This window comes from Conger conger, chromosome 3 (genome assembly GCF_963514075.1).
Source record: "Conger conger chromosome 3, fConCon1.1, whole genome shotgun sequence".
Taxonomy (NCBI): Eukaryota; Metazoa; Chordata; class Actinopteri; order Anguilliformes; family Congridae; genus Conger; species Conger conger.
Window position 1 is genome coordinate 15,728,888 of NC_083762.1, and position 23,732 is coordinate 15,752,619.

At 47.7% G+C, this 23,732-nt stretch overlaps 1 protein-coding gene across 2 annotated transcripts in view; it reads right to left on the reverse strand.

Annotated features, from left to right (window-relative positions):
* The window catches only part of nrxn2b (neurexin 2b), a 794,861-nt gene that overhangs the window by 328,447 nt on the left and 442,682 nt on the right, over positions 1 to 23,732 (reverse strand). For both annotated transcript variants that reach the window (XM_061234183.1, XM_061234182.1), the window contains 2 exons: positions 5,081 to 5,254; positions 3,005 to 3,124 (listed from right to left, as the gene is read on the reverse strand). In XM_061234183.1, the coding sequence (XP_061090167.1) occupies positions 3,005 to 3,124; positions 5,081 to 5,254 (294 nt within the window). The remainder of the gene's footprint in view (positions 1 to 3,004; positions 3,125 to 5,080; positions 5,255 to 23,732) is intronic.

Consider the following 23,732-nt stretch of genomic DNA (forward strand, 5'->3'; position numbering starts at 1 on the left):
AGTGTTTATTCATATTTCATAAATAATATTTCCCCAGTGGGAAAAACACACTGGAATAGAAATAAGAGCCCAACTCCTCTAACCAGCTCTGTAATGAAGGCTGGCTAAGCCCACAGTATTCAGCCCCTTAACTCTGCACAATTTGCTGTGTTATAGATTTCATTTCAAATGGACACAATTGCCATTTTTGCAGTTTTAGATTTTTCATTAATTTGCTAAAATTTCTAAAAACATATTTTCACTTTGTCACTGCGGGTTTATTGAGTGAAGATTGATGGACAAAAATGGCCATTTTAAGCGTTTAAAAAGAACACAAAAAAGTGAAGGGGTCTGAATGCTTTCTGAAGCCACTGTATGTGAAGACTGCAGGTCTGGTTCAGGAGCCGTAATGGCCGACACGTGGGCGCGATCGCCGGTTCGGTGGGATTAATACTGCAGCAGTGAGGAGCGACTCGCCCCTCCGGTCCTGTTTTTGGGAACCGCTGGCCGGCTGACCAGAGATCGCACTTCAGATCACATCTGAAGGTGGCTGGCTGGCCGCGGAAACATCCTGTCGCCTCGTGACAAGTGTGGTGTCCATTTTGAGTTGAGCCATGACAGCTCGTCTGAAGCTGAGAGGCGAGGGGGTTCTGCTGTTACCGCCGGCTCCCTTTCCGCACACGGGGTCAGAACACGGCGGGCCCTTCTGCCCGGAGCCCGCCTCCAGCTGCCAGCCCGGAGTTCCCATGATGCACCACTCCCCCACACCCACAGAAATCAGTGTAATGGCAAACCAGAGGGGTCCATATTCCCTCAGGTCTGCGTGCGTGTGTGTGTGTGTGTGTGTGTGTGTGTGTGTGTGTGTGTGCGGGGTACAGACATCCTCACCGTGACGCCTCTCCGCGCCTGCGAGCTGCAACATGGAGTCCACATCCCGTCTGGCTCGAGGCAGTTTCAAAATGGCCGCCGACATCTTTTCGACGGGACGTGTAGGAGGCTTTGTTTACGAGCGCGGCAAAAAACAGTCGATTCCGGCTGCTGTTGAGTAACTCCCTCTCCTCTCCCTCTCCCTCTCCCATCCCTTATCTCGAAAATCCTCTGTGCCAGAGAAGGCTTATGCTGCATAAACATATCTGCGCTATCTGCGGAGATAAAGCAGACGCCGCCCCCTGGGCCCACATCCACAGTAATTACAGCCTGTGTCACTTAATGGAGCTCCGACTCTTCCTATCTATCCAGACGAGGACGCCGTTCATTTGCAGGCTCTCCACGCCCCCCCTCTACCTCTCCGTCTGACTGCCAAGCATCCCGGCCTGCTTTCTAGGCCACTCTGTTTACAAAAAACCCCCCCCCCAAATCCGCTCCTCCCAAATTGCATTCAACCAGGGCGCGGGAAGCGGCGACAACAGGCGCTAAGCTAAAGCTAATTCGGCGGGTTGGAGGCAATTACCCTCCCCGCCGCCGAGGGAGAGGGGTCCGCGACAGCCGTCCGAACCGCGGCTTAATGCCATTGTCATCCGCACAACACGGCAATAACACGGCTCAATTAATCCCCCTCCGCTGCAAATGGATTCCCGCTTAAATGTGAAACGTAGGCGATGCGCTGAAGAAGAGGCCACCGCGCGCATACGCACGCCCGCGCCTCTCTGCTCTCGCAAACACCGCCTGAAGACCCTCATCAGCCCAGATCTTCATTAATATTTTTTCACGTAGCCTCTCTGTCATCCCCCCCCCCCTCCCCCACACCCAAACGGACCGAGGAGAGGACCCTGAGGAACCCCTTGCTGTGCGGCCACTGTCCTCTCTCCCTTTCACAGGGAAGATATATGAGACTATTTATATTCCATAAAACCTACTTTCCCCGGCACTTAATCCCTCTCCCAGGCCCCCGCCCCCCGCCCCCCCGCCCGCGGGGACCGCTTCGCTGCTCAAAATGGCGGCTCGAGTGGGAGCGCGGCGGCGGGGACGACCCGCTCGCGACGGCCCAGAAGCCCCGGGAAACGAATTCATAGAGCAAGAGCTCCGTGACCTCTAATGCTCTGTTGGCATCGGAGTCGAGCTTCAGATTCTCAGCGAGCGCCCTGTGGGGGGCGGGGGGAGGGGGGATGCACGTGTTGAGCATCAGAAGAGCAGGAAGCCACAGCTCAAATTACCGCTTTCCTGCAGGAGCGAATTACCAACTTCCTGCCTGAACTGGATATTCATTTCCTTCAGCCAAAGGATTTGATGCTCCGCAAAACTCAAGCGCCGCACTCTCTCGGAGTGTTGCTTAAAAAAGACGATACGTTTCGAATCATTTTCGAGGGGAATTGTGGGCACTACGTTGTGTGTTTGCACTTTATGCATGGTCAATTTTATGATGATTTTGCTAACGAGAAATGTTTCAGAAATAGAGGAACACAAATATTTCCTAACCAGTTGACACTGGCATACTTTAGAGACCTGGGTCATATACGTAATTGCTTTGGATACAGATACTTTTCTGTGCTTGATTGCCGAGCTTAGCTGGCACAATTGAGCCAACCAAGGGAACCAGAATGTGGTCCATTACATCAGACAAGCTCATTACAGCGCGGAAAAGAATTTGAATCCAAAACAATGACGTATTTGACCCAGGTCTAATACTGGATATCATAGAGGGAATATAGTTTCCAATTTTAGTGATGTGGCAAATTATCTCAGGGGCTTCCAGAGTTTCATGGAGCAGAGGATCCCAGATGGAATATCCCCCATTATAACCACTTACTTAAAGACGTGAAGCCATCTCTGGCATTCAGATGGGATTGATATCGATCAGATAAGAGAAAGGCTAATGCACTCCAGTCTCTCTGCATCAGGTTATACACGTGTTTACTGAGCCAGTGGACTGCAGCTGCTCCCTGAAGGAAACGGCCACAAGGGCGGTGGTAGAGAGGCAGTCAGAGAGAGAGAGGGCAGATAGGGGGCAGCGGGTTCCTCAGCCCAAATCCTCACCCCCCCACCCACAGAGCCAGCCCCAAGAGGAACAGGAAGTGAGGTCACTCACGATCGCTGCAGTACGAGCCCCCATAGGACGTCATGGTGCAGTCGCAGGAGAAGCCCTCCCACTGCTGGAGGCACACGCCCTGGTTGTAGCAGGAGTCCTCCATGCAGGTAGTACTGGGGCCTGCAGAGACAAGCACACACACTGTAACACACACACACACACACACACACACACACACACTATAACACACACACACTGTAACACACACACACTATATCACACACTCTCACACACACACTATATAACACACTATAACACACACACACACTATATCACACACTATAACACACACACACACACACACACTCACACTCACACTCACACACACTATATCACACACACGCACACACACACCCTGGTTGTAGCAGGAGTCCTCCATGCAGGTCTTACTGGGACCTGGAGAGTAAAAACCCTTATTCTGTCGGATGATCAAATCGGGGAAATAACCAAGTTTCTAGATAGAACACGAATTGGTGGAGTTCTGATGTACTTGCTCCAGCCAACACGGTCAGACAAAACACGCCCTGCCTGAACTGCATGAAGTGTAAAAATATACAACACAACCACAAGCGAACCACAGCTACAGATTTAAAGCACAGAGACATTCTTACCAAACTGATCTAACTATAGTACTGTAGCATTCAACTCCCTGTGGTGTTTGCGTTCTTAACCCCTGAAATAGCCAATGACTGCTAGCAATAATTAGTTAGCCGACTGCTAGCCAAGAAGAGAAACGGCTTAGGAGCAGATTCGCAGCCCCACATAAGGTAAACCACCTCCATCTTTCTTTCAAGCATAAAGCAGGTGACTGTAAGCCTGTCGGTTTATTATGTATTCCCGACGTGGAGAAAACGAACAGCCCAAGATCAGGGGCAGCCTCAGGTAATGAAGCTGATGAAGACCTGCCTGACCTATCGTCATTTGAGAGGCAACCACCGCCTCCCTCCTTACCACGAGCAGCACATTCCAGAAACACAAACGGAATATTTCATGCGCAATTTCTCTTTTGTGGAGTTTCATCGAACAACATCTTTAGTGGAACATCATCTCACCTCCTTACATGGGCTGTGCTGTATGAACACGGTACAGAAGCTAAGCAGGTACTGTGTGCTAATGTGCTTTGGAACAATTATCGCAATGAGTTCATTAAAAGGCACACCACACGCCCAGTATATACAATCTCCCAGAGCTGCGACGTTATTGAATTACCACGCTGGCACCAAATAGGATCTATTTAAAACCAGGACTTCTGGTTCTGAACCACAATAAGCAGATTTTAAACAGGGTTAGTCATGTGTCATTAGGGACAGGTTTGATTCAAACCCAGATTAATCTGCTTATCAGAAAAACATATCCATAAAATCTAATTGAACGGGTTATGGCTCTGTTCACATTTGCACCGTGGAAGGTAACACACACATCAGTTTAAAAGACAATGCTCCTCTGGAGCACTGTGTGTCTGTGTGTGTGTGTGTGTATGAGTGTGTGCGTCTGTGTGCGTATGTGCATGCGTGTGTGCGTGTGCTGTGTGTATAGAGTGCATGTGTATATGAGTGTAGTGAGTGTGTGTGTGTATGTGTGTATCTCTGTGTGATTTGCATGTGTGTATGTATGTATGTGTGTGTGTGTGCGTATGTGTGTGTGCTGTGTATGTATATGTGAGTGTCAGTGTGCATCTGCTGTGTGTTTATAGAGTGTGTGTGTGTATGTATGTGTGTGTCTGTGTGTGTTTGCATGTGTGTATGTATGTGTGTGTGTGTGCGTATGTGTGTGTGCTGTGTGTGTATATGTGAGTGTCAGTGTGCATCTGCTGTGTGTTTATAGAGTGTGTGTGTGTATGTATGTGTGTGTCTGTGTGTGTTTGCATGTGTGTATGTATGTGTGTGTGTGTGCGTATGTGTGTGTGCTGTGTGTGTATATGTGAGTGTCTGTGTGCGTCTGCTGTGTGTTTATAGAGTGTGTGTCTGTATGTATGTGTGTATCTATGTGTGTTTGCATGTGTGTATGTATCTGTGTACGTACGTGTGTGTGTGTGTGTGTGTGTGTGTGTATATACCCCCTCCCTCAGTGACTCACCCTCACAGCCCCGCTCCACCTGCCCCACCCTGTGGAGGGCGTCTGCGATCAGGTCGGGGAGTCTCCCGTTCAGGTCCACTGAGGCCAGGCAGCCCTGGTACCCATCCCGGGACGCGATCAGTTTGGGCAGGGTGTTGTACCGACTCTTCACCACGCCCCCGATGTACAGCTCTCCTGCAAAACAGACGACCCCCACACCCACAGTGAGCAAAGGGCGCTAGCTGGAAATCTCCAGGTACAATTCACACCTATAACACATTTCATTTCATTTCATTGGTTTGTTTATTTGACACAATCTTTTTAGGAATCTCCAGGAACAGGGCAGCCCTGCTCTAGCTGTTGAAAGAGGTGTGCTTCGTTAGGGTTGGAGTGAAAACCTACAGGATGGTAGATCTCCAGGAACAGGGTTGGGCAGCCCTGCTCTAGCTGTTGAATGAGGTGTGCTTCGTTAGGGTTGGAGTGAAAACCTGCAGGATGGTAGATCTCCAGGAACAGGGTTGGGCAGCCCCGCTTTTGTCTGTAGTAAGTGGTGAGCTAATATGGGCTGAAACGGCCTGTTCTTGTCATAAAGTGCTGTTATATGTGTTCAACAGGAGAAGAGTACACTCATAAATAAAAGGGTTGAAAGGAGCATGTCAAATGTCTCAAAACTAAACACCCCTCAGATAGTCCTGGTTTATGCCCTGATTAAGAGACGCTATCAGCACTGCGGCTATCCGCACTGCGTGGGACTTCCTGCTGCTCAGGAAAGCATTCCTAATCACATAAAAACGGAAGAGACGGCGATAAACAGAAAATCTAATCCTTTAATTTGAGGGAAATGTAAGAGATTGTGGTCTAATGGTGACATTTGGGACAGCTGTTTTGTCCCAGGGGCGGAGAAGGTCAGGACAGAGGCAGAGAAAATGAGGGTTAGTTTGAGAGGGCGGATCGATACCGCACCGTCAAAAACAAACAGAGGCCCACTGGGTCAGGGCTGGACCGCTGCACACAGAGAGACAACGCACTCCCCAAACACAACACAATGACACAACAAGTTTCAGTTTTAACAACCCCCCTGCCCAGTCTCCCAAACTCTCTTCCTTTATTACCGTTCCCACCCCTCCCTTTCACCATCTTTTGCTTTCTCACTCCCCTCCTGCTCTTTCTCTCTATTTATCCCTCTCTTTTCCCTCTTTCACCCTCTGTCTCTCACTATCCCTCTTTCTGTCACCCTGTCTCTCTCCCTTTCTCTCTCTGTTGCCCTCTATCTCCCGCTCTCTCTCCATCCCTCCCTCTGTAATCACTGAAAGTGTGTGTGCTAGTTTCAGAGTTTCAGAGTGAGTTTCTGTGTTTGTTGGGAGAGACAGGGGGTGTGGGGGTGTGGGGGGGGGTATGTTTTTTAGAGCTATTTCTGAGTGGGAGAAATCGCAGCAGCCTGTGACATCACACACACATCCTGAAGTGCCACAAACAGGGGAGACTCATTACTCTGAGAGAGAGAGGGGGAGAGAGAGAGGGAGAGGTAGAGAGGGAGGGGAAGAAAGAGGGACAGAGAGAGAGAGGGAGAGAGAGAGAGAAAGAGGGGGGAGAGAGAGAGGTAGAGAGAGAGGGGAAGAAAGAGGGACAGAGAGAGAGGGAGAGAGAGAGAGGGACAGAGAGAGAGAGAACGATTGGGAGAGAGAGAGGGAGAGAGGGAGGGGAAGAAAGAGGGACAGAGAGAGGGAGGGGGAGAGAGAGAGGGCGAGAGGGAGGGGAAGAAAGAGGGACAGAGAGAGGGAGGGAGAGAGAGAGAGAGAGGGGGAGAGAGAGAGAGGGAAAGAGGGAGGGGAAGAAAGAGGGACAGAGAGAGAGAGAGGGAGAGAGAGAGAGAGAGAGAGAGAGCGAGAGAGAGAGAGGAAAGACAGTCCTAATTGGTGCTGAGGATGCTATCGGCCGCTCTCTCCAGGGAGTGTTTAAAGCACTCCTCTCCCCTCCTCCGGGCGCTGTGAACACCTGACTCCCGTCTGGAGATTAATAAGACCACGCGGCGACGCTACCAGGCCAGAGAGGGTTCACACGGACGCCCCACCGAGTCTGAAAAAGGCCCTTCCGAAAGGATGAGGGAATATCACTTCAGCCACACCGCTAGAGAAAATATATTATCTTCGTCATAATGCACTGCACTGCAATTTAAGCTGCGCCGTGTTTGGAATCCACAGACAAAGACACCTGTCTTTGGCCAAGACGGGTGTGAAAAGAGGGTTTTCCACCGCGGGGTCAGTCACCGTTGTGCTGTCTGAATGGGGAGGTTATACTTCCGTAATGTGCAGGGGTGGGTTTATCTTCCGAACGGAAATGCGGGCGTAACAGAAATCACACGCCGGAGAGCTCTGTCCCATCCCGGCGCTAATCCCCCCCCGCTGATACACGCCCGTCGGGACCAGGACCGAGGGAGCGGGGCTCGGAGCAGGCGGGGGGGGGGGGGGTGCTGCGGGTTTCGCCTCGGCCTGGGGTGCGCTAAAGAGGGAGAGAGGGCCTCGGGAGTTTAATCAGCAAGGCGGAAACATCCGAGCCCAGTATCTCACTCCACTGAGTGTGCTGGCATTATGTCTTTTTTTTATTCAGTATTTTATTTTAGAACGGCAATCTTGATGAGGGAATGTTTCTTCTGCAACACTGTGATAACTGCAGTTGGGATAATTTGAAAGTTGAGAAAAGCTGAACGATTCAAAGAGAATTGTCATGGCACGCAGGACTGGCTGTATTGAAAATGTGGCAATGTAGCAATCCTTATTACTGTGAGGGCGAGCCTGGTATCGCGTGAATAATACTGCCGTTTGTGTGTGTGAATATATGTGTGCATGTGTGTGCGTGTGTGTGTGTGTGTGTGTGTGTGTTTGTGTAGGTGCGTGCGTGTGTGTGTGCGTGTTTGACTGTGCATGTGTGTGTATAGGGTCATGCACATGTGTGTGTAGGTGTGTGCGTGCGTGTGTGTGTGTTTGTGTAGGTGTAGGTACATGCGTGTGTGTGTTTGACTGTGCATGTATGCGTGTGTGTGTGTGTGTGCGTGTTTGACTGTGCATGTGTGTGTGTGTGTAGGGTCATGCACATGAGTGTGTAGGTGTGTGCGTGCGTGTGTGTGCGTGTGTTTGTGTTGGTGTGGGTACATGCGTGTGTGTGTTTGACTGTGCATGTATGTATGTGTGCGTGTGTGTGTATGTGCATGTATGCGTGTGTGTGTGTTTGACTGAGTGCATGCATGTGTGTGTGTGTGTTTGACTGTCCATGTATGTGTGTGTGTGTTTGTGTAGGTGTAGGTACGTGTGTGTGTGTTTGACTGTGCGTGTATGCGTGTCTGTGTGTGTGTGTGTGTGTTTGACTGTGCATGTATGTGTGTGTGTGTGTGTGTTTGTGTAGGTGTAGGTACGTGTGTGTGTGTGTTTGACTGTGCATGTATGTGTGTGTGTGTGTTTGTGTAGGTGTAGGTACGTGTGTGTGTGTTTGACTGTGCGGGTATGCGCGTGTGTGTGTGTGTGTGTTTGACTATGCATGTATGCGTGTGTGTGTGTGTGTTTGACTGTGCGGGTATGCGCGCGTGTGTGTGTGTGTGTGTGTGTGTGTGTGTGTTTGAGTGTATTGGGCTTTTCAGGGTTATATGCAGCAGTCCAGAAACAGGACATGGTGATCCTGTCATTGCCACAGGCTGGTAAAAGCTGAATGATAATGATGTAAGAACAACCCTTCAGAGCGAGAGGAGCAAAGTGCCCACACTGTCTCCTGAGCCTCTCTGACACTGCGGCCCTAACCCGAGTATTCCAGAGAGGAAACAAACAAAGAACAACAACTGTCACTCCAATCTGCTGACGAGTCACACACCTGGTCTTCACCAAGGACTGTCTCACCTCCCAACTGCCCAGTAAAGACAAACTTTGCACACTTATAATGCAGCAAAGAGTGCTTATTCGATGTTTCGGACATTGAACAGAAGGTGATGAACTGAGCTGAACAGTTTGCAACAGGCGGCGACGGGCTGCCTGCGGCTTAGTGGCTAAGGCAATTCAATTCATTTCATTTCATTTCATTTCAATTCAATTCAATTCAATTCAATTCAATTCAATTCAATTCAATTCAATTCAATTCAATTCAATTCAATTCAATTCAATTCAATTCAATTCAATTCAATTCAATTCAATTCAATTCAATTCAATTCATTGCTTTTCACAGCAAACTGTCACAGCAGACTGACTCACCAGACCTAATTCCCCCAAATAGCATATAGAGGGAAGCCCATCCTCTATTGGCCTACAGGTTGAGATGGTAACATCTCAGGTAAACTAGAAAGTCCCCATGGATGGATGTAGAGTATGCAGGACAGGACACTGTTTCTATGAGGGGAATATAACATTATGACACTCTAGGGCCGGCGTTCTGCTCCGAGGTTTACCAGAAGGGCCATTAAGCTCCCCTGAAGTGGCACACACATTCTGCCAAACACACGAGCGCTTTATTACCACTGAAACACAGTAGAAACCATTCAACGGGCACAAAGCCAGTAATACCGCTGTATAGAAACATATGAGGGGACAACGGCCTCTATGCAAACTCTACGGTCCTTAACTTTGACCTGCAAGTTCATGCAAACATCTCTTCACAGTTTCAACTCAGTTTGACAGAGATAGTTTTCAAGACTGCTGCATTTGCTACTTTTCTGAAGAAAATAAATAAACTATTATTGTCAAAGTGTAAATATTACAAATCCAATTCAATTCAATTTATTTTTGTATAGCACTTTTCACAGAAGAATGTCACAAAGACACTTTACAGAGTAACACAGGAGAAAATTAAACATATCAGCCCTGAGCCCCCAATACCATATGAGGTAAACGACTCCCTTAGGGGAGAAAAACCCTCAAACAGTGGCGAGAAAAAAACTCCCTGATGGGAAGAAATCTCGGGAGGAACCTGGTTATAAGGGCATGTCCATCCTCCGCTGGCCTATGGGTTTACTGTATGAAACTAGTAGGTAAACTAGAAAGTCCATATGGAGGAATGTAGGAGTCTGGAGTTCAGTGGGTAGGGGGATGAATTTGGAGCTCCGGGAGTGTCGAAGGAAAGGAGATTGAATCCTCACCGATATGTTCTGGGAACATTAATACAGGACTCTACAGTAGCTCTACAGGAGCTTCCCTCCTGAAATGGATGAGTACTAACTGGAAAAAATGATTTAGGAGCACGTCGGCTAACTGGGATGCATTAGAGTGCGCCTTAAATTTTCACTACATGAGCTCTTCGGAAACAACGTTAGCTCATAATGTGAACATAATATGAACATTTGTATTTTGTCGACATAACCACACTAGCAGCAGTTATAGACTACAAGATGGAAAAAGAAAATCTGGAGCCTTCTATGTGATTGGAACATTTTGGATGTACAGGTGTGTGTGTGTGTGTGGGGGGGGGGTTCTAAGTATGATTTGTGAGAATTAAATGGTGAAAATTAAATGAAAATTAGCAAGACAATTCAGATGAGATCCTGACCTTTGACCCCATTATTCATAAATTGACGGGGCTCAGGAGAATCCCACACAAGCCCAAAGCGTGTAGCCAACCACAGTCCGGGAACGGAGATCGAAAAGCCATCAAGGGCTCCTGTGACCTTTGACCTTTGCGACCTGAAAACTGATCAGGTCGTAACGACTGCTGAGCTTAGCATGCGTGTCAGATTTAATTAAGTTCTATGATTAAGTGCCTGTGTTAGTGACCAGAAACCTGACAGAATGGGGGTACGCATAAAGGAGAAAGCGCCTCTTCTAAGCGCCTTTCACGTTTGCCATGAAAATATTAATCCGCAGCGAAATAAATCTGTTAATATTGAAGAGTTGCAGCCTCAGAGAAACTCGCACAGAGCAACTCATTCACTATTTACTCGTTATATTAAAATGTCTTCCACCGCAAATACCACAGGAGACAAGGAAAAAACAACACACTATTTTTGATCTTCACAGAAAAAGATAACATTAATATTTCACTGTTTTGACTCAGAGGAAAAGACCGTAGAAATGCAATGATACGAAACAGGAACTCCCGAGAGGACCAGCCAGGAAACACACTCAACACAAACACATTCTGGATAACAGAGACCATCTCTGGGAACCAGGGGCCTAGGAAGGGTCAAAGTTCAACGATCACTCAGTTTCTACATTGCAGTCGACTATGGCCTCCGGGGAGAACTTTTATTTGAATACGCCAAGCCCGCACACGGTCAACGGATATCCCAAGGCACACATACAAGCACGTGGCCCTATACGTCCGTCCGTAATCTATCCCCCGGTTTCGGTTTCTCATAAGCCTACCCCGGGAGTCGATTAATAATTCACGACCCGCGCTGCGCCGGTGTTGTGTTGCGGCACCGATGTAGGGAACTCTGAACGGTTGCCAAGCCGACGCTACCGGGTGACGCAACCCCGGATGTGCAGCACGTTCGCGGTCGATATCCGCAGGCTCATTAGCGCAGACGGGGCCGTGCGCAGGGAGGCGTCTTTACGAGCCGAGCCGCGGAGGCTGGAGGCTGAGGCGCGGGGCGCGGGGGGCGGGAACGCGGCGTGAGACCGGTGATGCAGAGGCTCTGACAGCGCCGTTGACAGCGGAATGTAAATAACTCGCTCGGGGGGGAAAGGGCTTTTTTGGCGCTCGACCCGAATCCCGTTGGCGGAGTGAGAGATTCGCGCCCGGGAGAGATCCCGTGTTTTGACGGCGGTGACAGCGATTCGTCTCCTTGACGACCGGGGAACCGCTAGGGGGGGGGTCTCCGCGAGAGGTGCTACCGCGTGGGCGTGAAGCGAAGCATGCTGGGATTGCTCGGAGCGGTTGCGCTCCACCCGATTCGACAACGAGGGACCCTCTCCCAACCCGCCGCTCCCTCCACAGTGCGTCTGAGGACCTCTTCTAAATGAGCTTGTCATTGGCTGTGGTAATTGAGATTTTAATTGGACCCCTGACACCCCAGCACCACCCCCGTCCCACACCCTTAGCCTCCGTCGCGTTATAAACGTTTTACTCCGGTCAGCAGTAATGACCGAGGTGTGTTTCTGTCCCCACCCCGAGCTGACCTCAGATCAGTTCCCCCCCGCCCCAGCACGCTAACGAACGGCCGTGGGACCTGCCCGCGAGATGGGACCAATCACAGCGCAGCGGAGGGGGAGCAACAGGGAACGCATCGAGCGACACACACGCCCGTAAAGAGCTCTCCTGAGCTGGGCTGGAGCCAGCACTCATTCATACCAGGTACACACACACACACACACACACACACCCTGCAGTGTCTCACACACACACACACACACACACACACACCCTGTAGTGTCACACACACACACACCCTGCAGTCTCTCACACACACATACACACACACACACACACCCTGCAGTGTCTCACACACACACACACACACACACACACACCCTGCAGTGTCTCACACACACGCACACGCACACACCCTGCAGTGTCTCAGACACACAAACACACACACACACCCTGCAGTGTCTCACTCACACACACACACACACACACACACACACACACCCTGCAGTCTCTCACACACACATACACACACACACACACACCCTGCAGTGTCTCACACACACACACACACACACACACACACCCTGCAGTGTCTCACACACACGCACACGCACACACCCTGCAGTGTCTCAGACACACAAACACACACACACACCCTGCAGTGTCTCACTCACACACACACACACACACACACACACACACACCCTGCAGTGTCTCACACACACAAACACACACACACACATCCTGCAGTGTCTCACACACACAAACACACACACACACCCCACAGTGTCACACACACACACACACACCCTGCAGTGTCTCACACACACACACACACACACACACACACACACACACACCCTGCAGTGTCTCACACGCACACACACGCACACACACATACTGCAAGGTCATACGCACACACACAGACACACACGTGCACACACACCAAGACTTGGCTATACTCCAGGGAGGAAACTGGACACACACATGCACAGTGTCTCACTCTCACACACACACACACACACACACACACACCTACACATTGTTTTCAGCAGGTGAACAGTACTCTTGGCCTGCAGAGATCCAGCTGAACAGGAACAAGCTTTTCTATCACCTCTCGGCACCACCCCCCCCCACCACACACACCCCGCACCCCTCCAGCAGACGCCTTAATTCAGGAGCTCTACCAGCAACAGCCAGGTCTGCTTCTCCTGCACAGGGCTGACCCACAGGCCAGCACACACTGCACCGGCTGCATGCGAATAACGCCGTTCTGAGTCTGTCTGGCTGCTTAAAGCGCAGGATTACTGAGTTAGCTGGATAACTGCACTGACTAAAACCCACAAAGCAGGATTACTGAGTTAGCTGGATAACTGCACAGAGTAAAACCTATAAAGCAGGATTACTGAGTTAGCTGGATAACTGCACAGAGTAAAACCTATAAAGCAGGATTACTGAGTTGGCTGGATAACTGCACTGACTAAAACCCACAAAGCAGGATTACTGAGTTAGCTGGCTAACTGCACTGACTAAAACCCACAAAGCAGGATTACTGAGTTAGCTGGATAACTGCAGTGACTGAAATCCACAAAGCAGGATTACTGAGTTAGCTGGATAACTGCACTGAGTAAAACACACAAAGCAGGATTACTGAGTTAGCTGGATAACTGCACTGAGTAAAACACACAAAGCAGGATTACTGAGTTAGCTGGATAACTGCACTGAGTAAAACCCACAAAGCAGGATGACTGAGTTAGCTGGATAACTGCACTGACTAAAACCCACAAAGCAGGATTACTGAGTTAGCTGGATAACTGCACTGACTAAAACCCACAAAGCAGGATTACTGAGTTAGCTGGATAACTGCACTGAGTAAAACCCACAAAGCAGGATGACTGAGTTAGCTGGATAACTGCGCAGAGTAAAACTCTTTTTACTTCAGTCCGTGTTCCAAGTTTTACCCAGCAGTTATGGGAACCCGTGCCAAAGTGGTACCAGGTTTCGGTACGAAACCCGACCCAACTGACCTTCCCAGCCTGCACCCCTCTCTACCCAACCTGTTCACCAGGGGCAGTGGAGCCAGGATCAGCCCACAGGGGCATTGGAGCCCGGATCAGCCCACTGAAGCACAGGGAGAGGCAACAGCATCCCTCAGACTCAAAGCCAGACCCATTTCACTCACCATATCCATTTCACCCTTTAATTCTCCTCAAATAAACACAGCAGACAGACTGCCATTGCCTGGGAACAGGATTAAACACAAAACACAAAACACAAAATCAATAACCAAGGGCAAGGCTCAACTCAAAGGAAGGACCTCCTGGAGAAAACTTTTATTCTCCTGTATCTGTGTTTACAGTTTCCTCCCCTCGAATCAATGAAGAAGAAAGCACTGTTGACCAAAGGCAGGTCTGCTCTCACTGGTCAACTTTTCATTCCTGGAAAAAAAAACCTACCTAACCTTACCATTGTTTTTGTTTTCCGTGAACAATGTACAAAAACAGTGCACTGATTTTAAGACAGCCCGCCTTATTCCCTGTGTTATTCAGCTCAACACACGTAACATTGCATTACATGTAATTTGGCTGACACTTTTATCCAAAGCAACTTACAGTTGATTCGACTACACAGGGCACGATCCCCCCTGGAGCAATGTGGGGTCCAGGGCCTTGCTCAAGGGCCCAACAGCTGTGTGGATCTTATGACTACCCCGGGGATCAAACCACCCGGTCCCAGTCACGTACCATAACCACTACGCTTCAGGCTACCCCGTCCCTGTAACAACACCTCTCCACACACAAACATGGAAGGAATTTTCTTTTATCAAAAGTTGATCTCACTCACATTAACGTCAAACACGGTAAGGTGGATATATGGGTGAATATGTGTTCACATATAAAGCAAGTGCATTGGCTGCTGTGTGTTGAACTAACAAGCAGCATTTGTACCCCAGACAGGGAAATGCACCGCTCCCAGGCATTCATTCTCTAGACAGCAAAACTGTTCATCCTAGCAGGTAACTGTGCTGCCTGTCTGGAAATCTTGCAAATAATGTTTCTGTACCTTGAAGTGACTTTAACCTGGAAATGACATTTGTCTGGGTACCGAATCTAACAGTTCAACCAAGGAGCCCGAACTAAGGACACCCCATCTGACGAGGGAAACCATTTAAATACCACGTATAGTACACACAGGTAAACGTGCACAGCCACACACACACACACACACACGCACACATATGTGTGCAGACCACCATCGCCAGAAGAGCCAGAACACAGAAGAAGAGAGAAAAGACAATCAGTCCAAGCACTCAAGGCTAGTCATTGATCAAGAGAGATGAGAGCGAGTGATGAGAATGAGAGAGAGAGAGAGAGTGAAGGAGATGGGGGAGGAGTGAGGGGTGGGAGAGGAGAGATGAGAGGAGGATGTGTGTAGAGGTGAGTTAGGGACAGTTGGAGTGGATAGAATGTTAGTGTGATGTCTGTGAAACTGTGTGTACCAGTGTGAAAAGAGAGGGACAGACTTGGTGTGATAATGATCAGATCGAGTATAGTCATAAGAGGTCTAGAGTCTCTTCTCTCTCTCTCTCTCTCTCTCTCCTCTCTCCTCTCTCTCTCTCTCTCTCTCTCTCTCTCTCTCTCTCTCTCTCTCTCTCTCTCTCTCTCTCTCTCTCTCTCTCTCTCTCTCTCTCTCTCTCTCTCTCTCTCTCTCTCTCTCTCTCTCTCTATCTAGCAGTCGTCTGGTAGTCGGAGGGTTGCCGGTTCGATCCCCCGCCCGGGCTGTGTCGAAGTGTCCCTGAGCAAGACACCTAACCCCTAAATGCTCCTGACGAGCTGGTCGGCACCTTGCATGGCAGTCAGTCACCGATGGTGTGTGAGTGTGTGTATGAATGGGTGAATGAGAAGCATCAATTGTACAGCGCTTTGGATAAAGGCGCTATATAAATTCCAACCATTTACCATTTACCATCTCTCTCTCTCCCTCTCTATCTATCTATCTATCTATCTCTCTCTCTCTCAGAGGGGAAAAGTATCAAGATTTAAATGTGCTTTATTTGCAGGAGAAGTAAACTTGTGTTGCATAAGCAATGAGATGCATCAGCTGCAAAAGTATCTCTCTCTCTCTCTTTCCCTCTCCTTCTCAGAAAAACAGGAAATGTGTCACACCTGTGAATCCGCACACATGATATTTCAGTAATGGTGGGGTTTTTATAGAGGACTTTGGGGGCACAATAAAGACATAGTAAATGCCGCAGGAAACGGCATTAAACTCAAACAGTGTGAAATCCATCACGCTCAGAAGTGGGCTCGGTCTGGCAGTGATTGACAGCTCCCCTCAAAGGATCGGCGTGAGTGCTTTAGTGAGGTTTAAACGCAATCCTGCACGAGGGAATGTCTCCACCTGCAGCGTGTGTTGACGGATTTCACCGTTCCCGGCCGGAGGACCGGGGCTGCTATCGGGCTGTAAAGCAGCTGTAAAATCCTATTCACTGCTCATATAAAAATATACATGTGTTTATCAGAAGAAGAGCTAAAATGCAGGTTGGATAGTTAGAGAGAGGAGAAGGAGGAAGAAAATGGAGGTGACATACAATAGCAGTAATAGTGGAACTGGTCCCACACACACACATACACACATACACATACACATATACAGACACACATACACACACACACACACTCACATACACACACACGTGCACACACACACACATACACATGTGCACACACACATACACACACACACACGCACACACATACATACACACGCACACACACGCATACACACACGCACGCGCACACACACATACACACACACACAAACAGGCATGCGCACACACACACATACACACGCAAACACACACACACACACACACACACACGGTGGTCGATAGCCATTACGCAGATGCCTGCTGATCAATCCAAACCCAATCTGCTGTAAGTGGAGCCACTGCAGTGCATCAAGACCAGAGTTTACCAGAGTTTACCAGGGTTTACCAGAGTTTACCAGGGTTTACCAGAGTTTACCAGGGTTTACCAGAGTTTACCAGGGTTTACCAGGGTTTACCAGAGTTTACCAGAGTTTACCAGGGTTTACCAGAGTTTACCAGGGTTTACCAGAGTTTACCAGAGTTTACCAGGGCTTTCCAGGGTTTATCAGTGTTTACAAGAGTTTACCAGGGTTTGCCAGTACCTTTGCCATGGTAATGGGGGACCTCTCTCTAGCCTCTAAACTGTTTGCTGATTCTGATGCCAACCAGGGTTCCCGGCTGTTTTAGTCCGCGGAAAGCCCTTTGCGTCAGGTGCATTATAATCTGCTGTCATGGAAAGTATTATTTTAACAACTTCTCATTCTATATCTGTACATAGCCATATTCACCAAACAACAAATGGTATCTGTGCTACTACGCAGACATATTAGCGCTTGCTCCATTGGTCGATTAGGGGTGAAAATTACATTACGAGAGCGCCTCATTTACAGGCATATAACATTTTTAAAATACATAAACACTTCACAATATTCGGGTATAATTTTCCCCCACTTTCAGATATATACCGTATATACCCATTACACTTCTGTGACACTGCTGTAATTCACACTGTATTTTCAAAAGCATCTGTTCTTTTCACAGAAGGGTTATTCCAGGTGAGCTGTGGAGCCTGACTCACAGAAAAGATTGTTTGTCTGACTGACTGGAGAATAAAAAAACTGCCAGACCACAACTAAAATAGCACCCCAGGCTCGTCTAGGGACAAAAATGAATAAGAGCAGTTTCACCTTCCAAATACAATTCGAAATGTGCACCTAATTTGAGTTTAAATTCATTCGAAATTTTCACAAAGTGGTTTACGGGCACTGAAATTAACAATCAAATCTGCGGGCATTGGCTGTTATATTCGGCGCAAGCACAGCCAATCAAAAGCGGCGCCGGTTGCCCTGCTAAGCAACGCGTTTTTTTAACAGCGTAGACGGATCTCGGCAGTGCATTAGCACGATTAGCACGATTTTCGCTCTCGTAACACAGCACTTGTCGCTGATAATGGGGGGAGATTATTTCAACAGTCTTGCAATTAACGGATTTGAACAAGCTTAATTATGTTATAAAATTAAGCTGTATCATCCATTACAAAAAAGGTCAAGGTTAAATCCAAAAAGCATCATTGTGGTGACGAGAAAAAAAAAAAAAGCACAAAGAATCAAATAATTGTAAAAAATGCGACATTAATTTCCATTTAATATAATGGGATCTAAAGGGGCGGCGATGAGACTTTAAAGCGCCAATTATTCCTAAATCATTGAGCCGGGGGAGGCTGAAACACACCGTTTTGTTTTTGGAAACTCAATACAGCAGCCAATTAGGCATAAACGGAAGGTAAAGGAGGCAATACGCCACAACAAAGAGGGATGAATCGCAGAAATTCATTTGTATTTTTTTCTGATAAGCGCCATAGGCAATATTCTGTGGCAAGATCCTTCACAAAAGAATGTGGTTTTAATAAAGGCGTTGTTCATACGGCGTTAAAGAGGTTCTTAACGGAATAGCTTGTCAGGTCATGTAGTGGAGGGAGAAACGCCGGGGGTTTTGAAGACCAGGCTTGATATGGTGCTAGACACTATCGCGCTTTTGGGAAAACTAAGCAGTAGGTACACTTTAGTGGTAGAAAGGGCAGGCATTGCTGGGCTGAACGGCCTGTTCTCACCATCACGTTATGTTACGTTATTTAAAGTACGGAAGACTGGCCTTTTAAGGGAACCTCGGTTGTTCAATGAAACGCAGAGAACAATGATTGAGGTGTAAGGTCTAATGATTAAGATGCTTGCATGGTACAAACAGCCAAGATGCATTCCAGCTTTAAAACTTAGTCCGATATGAAGTGGCTCCACCGCAATCACAAGGGGTTTTGGCTCTGGTTTCCGAAAATTGAGTAAATTGAGAACATTTTGTGGGGTGTTACTCGGGGCTCAAACCAACTATAGCAGTTATTTAGATTTAGGTTGAAAAGGTATTAGATCGAGAGCACCATGGTACTCTGGGGATTTTACGGTAGTTATGCTCGAGTGCCATACTGTATGGCACTCTTGGGACTGAAAGGCTCCTCTCAAAAACATATTTTTCAAATTCATTGAAGACATTCCTCCCACTCCATCGCCGAATACGGGCAGTGAAATAAATTCTCTCTTCCCCAAAATGGCAGGTGCGTCTCTCACCCAGGACGACTTCCCTCGCTCTCCGGGCGAGCCTGGTTCTTTTCCACTCCGTTTCTGCTTTTCCTTTTCACGCAGGGCGAGTCGGGTTGCGTCTGGCGAAGCAGCGCCAGGACATAATTTAATCTGCGGTAACCGGGGGCAACCTGCCCTGCGTCGACCCCGTTATGATGTAGCGGTAGCTGCCAGTCCAGAAGGGGTCTCTGGTACACCAATTTTCCCCCCAAAAATAAAATAAATAAATAAAAGTCCCTGATTGCCTTTGAGGCGGCTGAGCTGGGAGTCAATAAGCACAATTAAGTGAATCTTAGTGGGGTGATACAGTCGGCTTTTTATCTGAGGTGTAAACCCAGAGTCAGCATAAGACAGTTCATTAGTCCCAATGATTAATGAAGGTGGGCAAACCCACCCAGCCAATCACATCCAGCCACAGGGAGAACCGTTTACACTTTCAGCGGCCTGTAAACAGAGACTTATACGCCCTTACCGCCTATTTCCCAGCCTAGAGTACAGTTTAAACATTTAAACTGTTTCTTTTAGAAATCTGTAGCACAGCATGCTGGGGAGATGCACGATAAGAAACGCATAATTTTTCCTCACTGCAAAGACGGAGCTTAATCATTACACCAATACAATTACCTACTTTTATAATAGAAAAGCACTTATCAAAGGGAACGCTGGCATTGTGTTCACAAACAGCAATTATGCGCAGAAAGTATTTCATGGTGTTTTTCAGCACAACTTTGATTATGATGAAAGCACCACAGAGTTTGTGTTTGCAAGTCTAATTATTATTCTGACTTTCACCGCCTTTCCAGTCCACAACAGAACCTGGCTGTTTCACGGAAAGGTGCAACATTGATAGAGGGGGCTTTCAAAATGGAGTGATCTTAGATAGATCATTACATCTGTATAGTGCTTTTCTAGACATTCAAAGAGCTTACAGTGAAGAGGGGGAAACTCATTTCAAACACCACCAATGCGTAGCACCCAGCGATTGGTTGATGCGACGGCAGCCATTTTGTGCCGGAACACTCACCACACACCAGCTGAGGTGAAGAGAGAGGGAAGAGTGTTTTTGCTTGGTGTCAGTTGGTTCTTTGGTTGCTCTATACCAGTGGTCTCCAACCCTGGTCCTGGAGAGCTACTGGGTCTGCTGGTTTTCGTTCTTACCCTGCAATTAACTATAATCAACTGCTCTAATTTAATTAATTAACTCACCTCACCTGGTTACCTGGGTCTCAACAGGTGCTGATTTTAAGGTGAAAACAAAAACCAGCAGAACCAGTAGCTCTCCAGGACCAGGGTTGGAGACCCCTGCTCTATACGTACCGGTTCATTGAAAGCAGTCATAATTTCAGACCCGTTGGAGTATTTAGATCATTAGAATGCGAGTAGGTCCTGCTCCTTACAAAGAACATGTCTGCCAACAGGACTCTTACAGTCATTTTTAAGAGGCCTGTTTGCTCTATGAAAAACCCATACAAGAAACTTGCTTATGTGGCACGCTGATTTCAAGCAACTGCTTAGTCCCTGAATAACTCGAACAAAAAACATAAAAATCTATTTTGGAAGAACGCGGATTTCCTTTTTTTCCCAACTTTGACATTTTGTAAAAGATAGAACAAAAATCTATCTTCCTAGACAGCCTACCTGATGTTCATGAAATATGGCATGCACAATGCCTGAAACAAGATCTAACCTCTAAGATTTAAAGTTCCTGTGCAAGGAATGTGAGTTCCTGCCTCAGAAGCCCTGCCTGAAAAAAGCCCTTTGACTTTCCTTACCTCCCTTTATAAGAGATTCAATAAAAGGAGCTCTGACACTGTGCTGCTCTCCTTTTGTAGAATGTCTTTGTGGGTGCTGGTTTGTGTGCAGAATAATGTGTGTGTGTGTGTGTGTGTGTGTGTGTGCGTGTGTGTGTGTGCGTGTGTGTGTGTGTGTGTGTGCGTGTGTGTGTGTCTACACTGTATGCGTGTGTGTACTGCATATGTGTGTGTGTGTGTGCAGCATGCTGTGTAAATGTGTGTCTGTGTGTGTATGCTGTATAAATGGGTTCTGTATACATGTATGTGTGTATGTTGTATACATGTATGTGTGTGTGTGGTGTGTGTGTGTGTGTGTGTACTGTAAATGCATGTGTGAGTACTGTACACATGTATGTGTGTAGGGTGTATGTGTGTGTGTGTGTACTGCATATGCAGGTGTGTACTGTATGTGTGTGTATGCTATATAAATGTGTGTGTGTGTGTGTGTGTGTATGGTGTGAGTGTTTACGGTGTGTATGTGTGTATGTGTGTGTCCAAGCCTTTGCATCTGGATTGCAGACATGCCCTTGGACAGAGCACACTCACATCGGAGAATAACAGACTGCCCAATGCCTGAAGATAAGATCCCATCTGCAAAATAAGAAGGCCTGATTCCCACTTTCCCAATCCCTTTTTCTAATTGTGTTCGTCTTGAAAACAAGAGACCAATTTTCTTGTGCATCAAGCTAATTTTCTCTGTAACATGAAAATGGAATGTATTTTAATAGGCTGTTAGACCATAGAGTCCTGGGTTTAGTAAGGCTCAGGATTAAATCCTGGGTTTTATAAGGCCCAGGATTAAGTCTCGGGCTTTGTAAAGCTCAGGATTAAGTCCCGGGCTTCGTAAGGCTCAGGATTAAGTCCCGGCCTTTGTAAGGATCAGGATTAAGTCTCAGGCTTTGTAAGGATCAGGATTAAGTCTCAGGCTTTGTAAGGCTCAGGATTAAGTCTCAGGCTTTGTAAAGCTCAGGATTAAGTCTCAGGCTTTGTAAAGCTCAGGATTAAGTCCCGGGCTTTGTAAGGATCAGGATTAAGTCTCAGGCTTTGTAAGGCTCAGGATTAAGTCCCAGGCTTTGTAAGGCTCAGGATTAAGTCTCGGGCTTTGTAAAGCTCAGGATTAAGTCCCGGGCTTTGTAAGGCTCAGGATTAAGTCTCGGGCTTTGTAAAGCTCAGGATTAAGTCCCCAGCTTTGGACAGAGTAACGAGGAGAGACCTGGCGCAGGGTGTTCCCTGATTTCAGTGAACAGAGATCAGCATTGCACCACGAGTAGACAGCACAGGAGGCGCAACAATATTGCTTTGCTGTTTATATAAAGTCCCTGCCACCCCCCAATTTAACCACTTAAAGGATAATTACAGCCCAGAGCTGTGAACGAGTGTGTCTGTATGCCTACTTTAGTGGAATATTTAAATCTATTATTTCAACATTTACAGTATGAAATTGGCGTAGAAACTGGTGGAGAGGCATGTTCTGTGGCCCTATAAAGATTGAGAGCAATCCACTCGGCCCCCTCCCCAATCGTGATATCAGCCTACCCTTTTCTGGCTACCTCTACGTCAAATAGATGTCAATCAGGTGTGAGGTCACAAATATGTGATTAGAATGTTCTTAACTGAACATTCTGATGCTGATGTAACAATCACTGCTGGTGACTGAAAGCCATGGAGGTTGAGAACACCGACTGAGACTAAAAAAACAAAAACATATCAGAAAAGAGAATAGTGAGAGAATAGTCAGAGAATAGTGGGAGAGTAGTGAGAGAATAGTGAGAGTAGTGACTAATGAGATACTCTGTGCTCTCAGTCCTGGCAGGCTCACAGAAAGCCGATTGATTGTTTTCTGGAAAGATTCAGACGTGAGGCACGGCTCCTTTCCAGTGGCCAGACAGCAGTGTGTGTGTGTGTGTGTGTGTGTGTATGTGTGAGTGTATAAGAGAGAGAGTGAGTGTGTGCGTCTGTGTGTACGTGTGAGTGTGTGTGAGTGCGTGAGTCTGTGTGTACAGTATAATCTGTAGTCGGTTATACTTGGAGAAAAGGCATCAGGCAAACCTGGCAGAGCAGACAGCTCAGTGGGAAAGAGACTCGTCTCAGACTCCAGGAGCCGGTGTCTGTACTGCCCCATTCACTTAAACCCCTCAAACACTGTGAAATCCCTCCCTCCATACCACTCTCCCTCCCTTCCACACACACACACAGACCCACACACACACACACACACACACACAAGCACACACTTATACACTCCATCTCTGTCACGCACTCATGCACACACATGCACATGCGCGCGCACACACATCCACACAAACACACACATGCACACAAATATGCACTCACACACACACACACACACACACCCACAGACACACACTCTATCTCTGTCACACACTCAAGTACACACAGGCACATGCGTGCACACACACACACACACACACACACACACACAATCACACACTCTCACACACACAAACACACATGCACACACACACACACACTCCATCTCTGTCACACACTCATGCACACAAATATGCACTCACACACATACACACACACACACACACACCCACAGACACACACTCTATCTCTGTCACACACTCAAG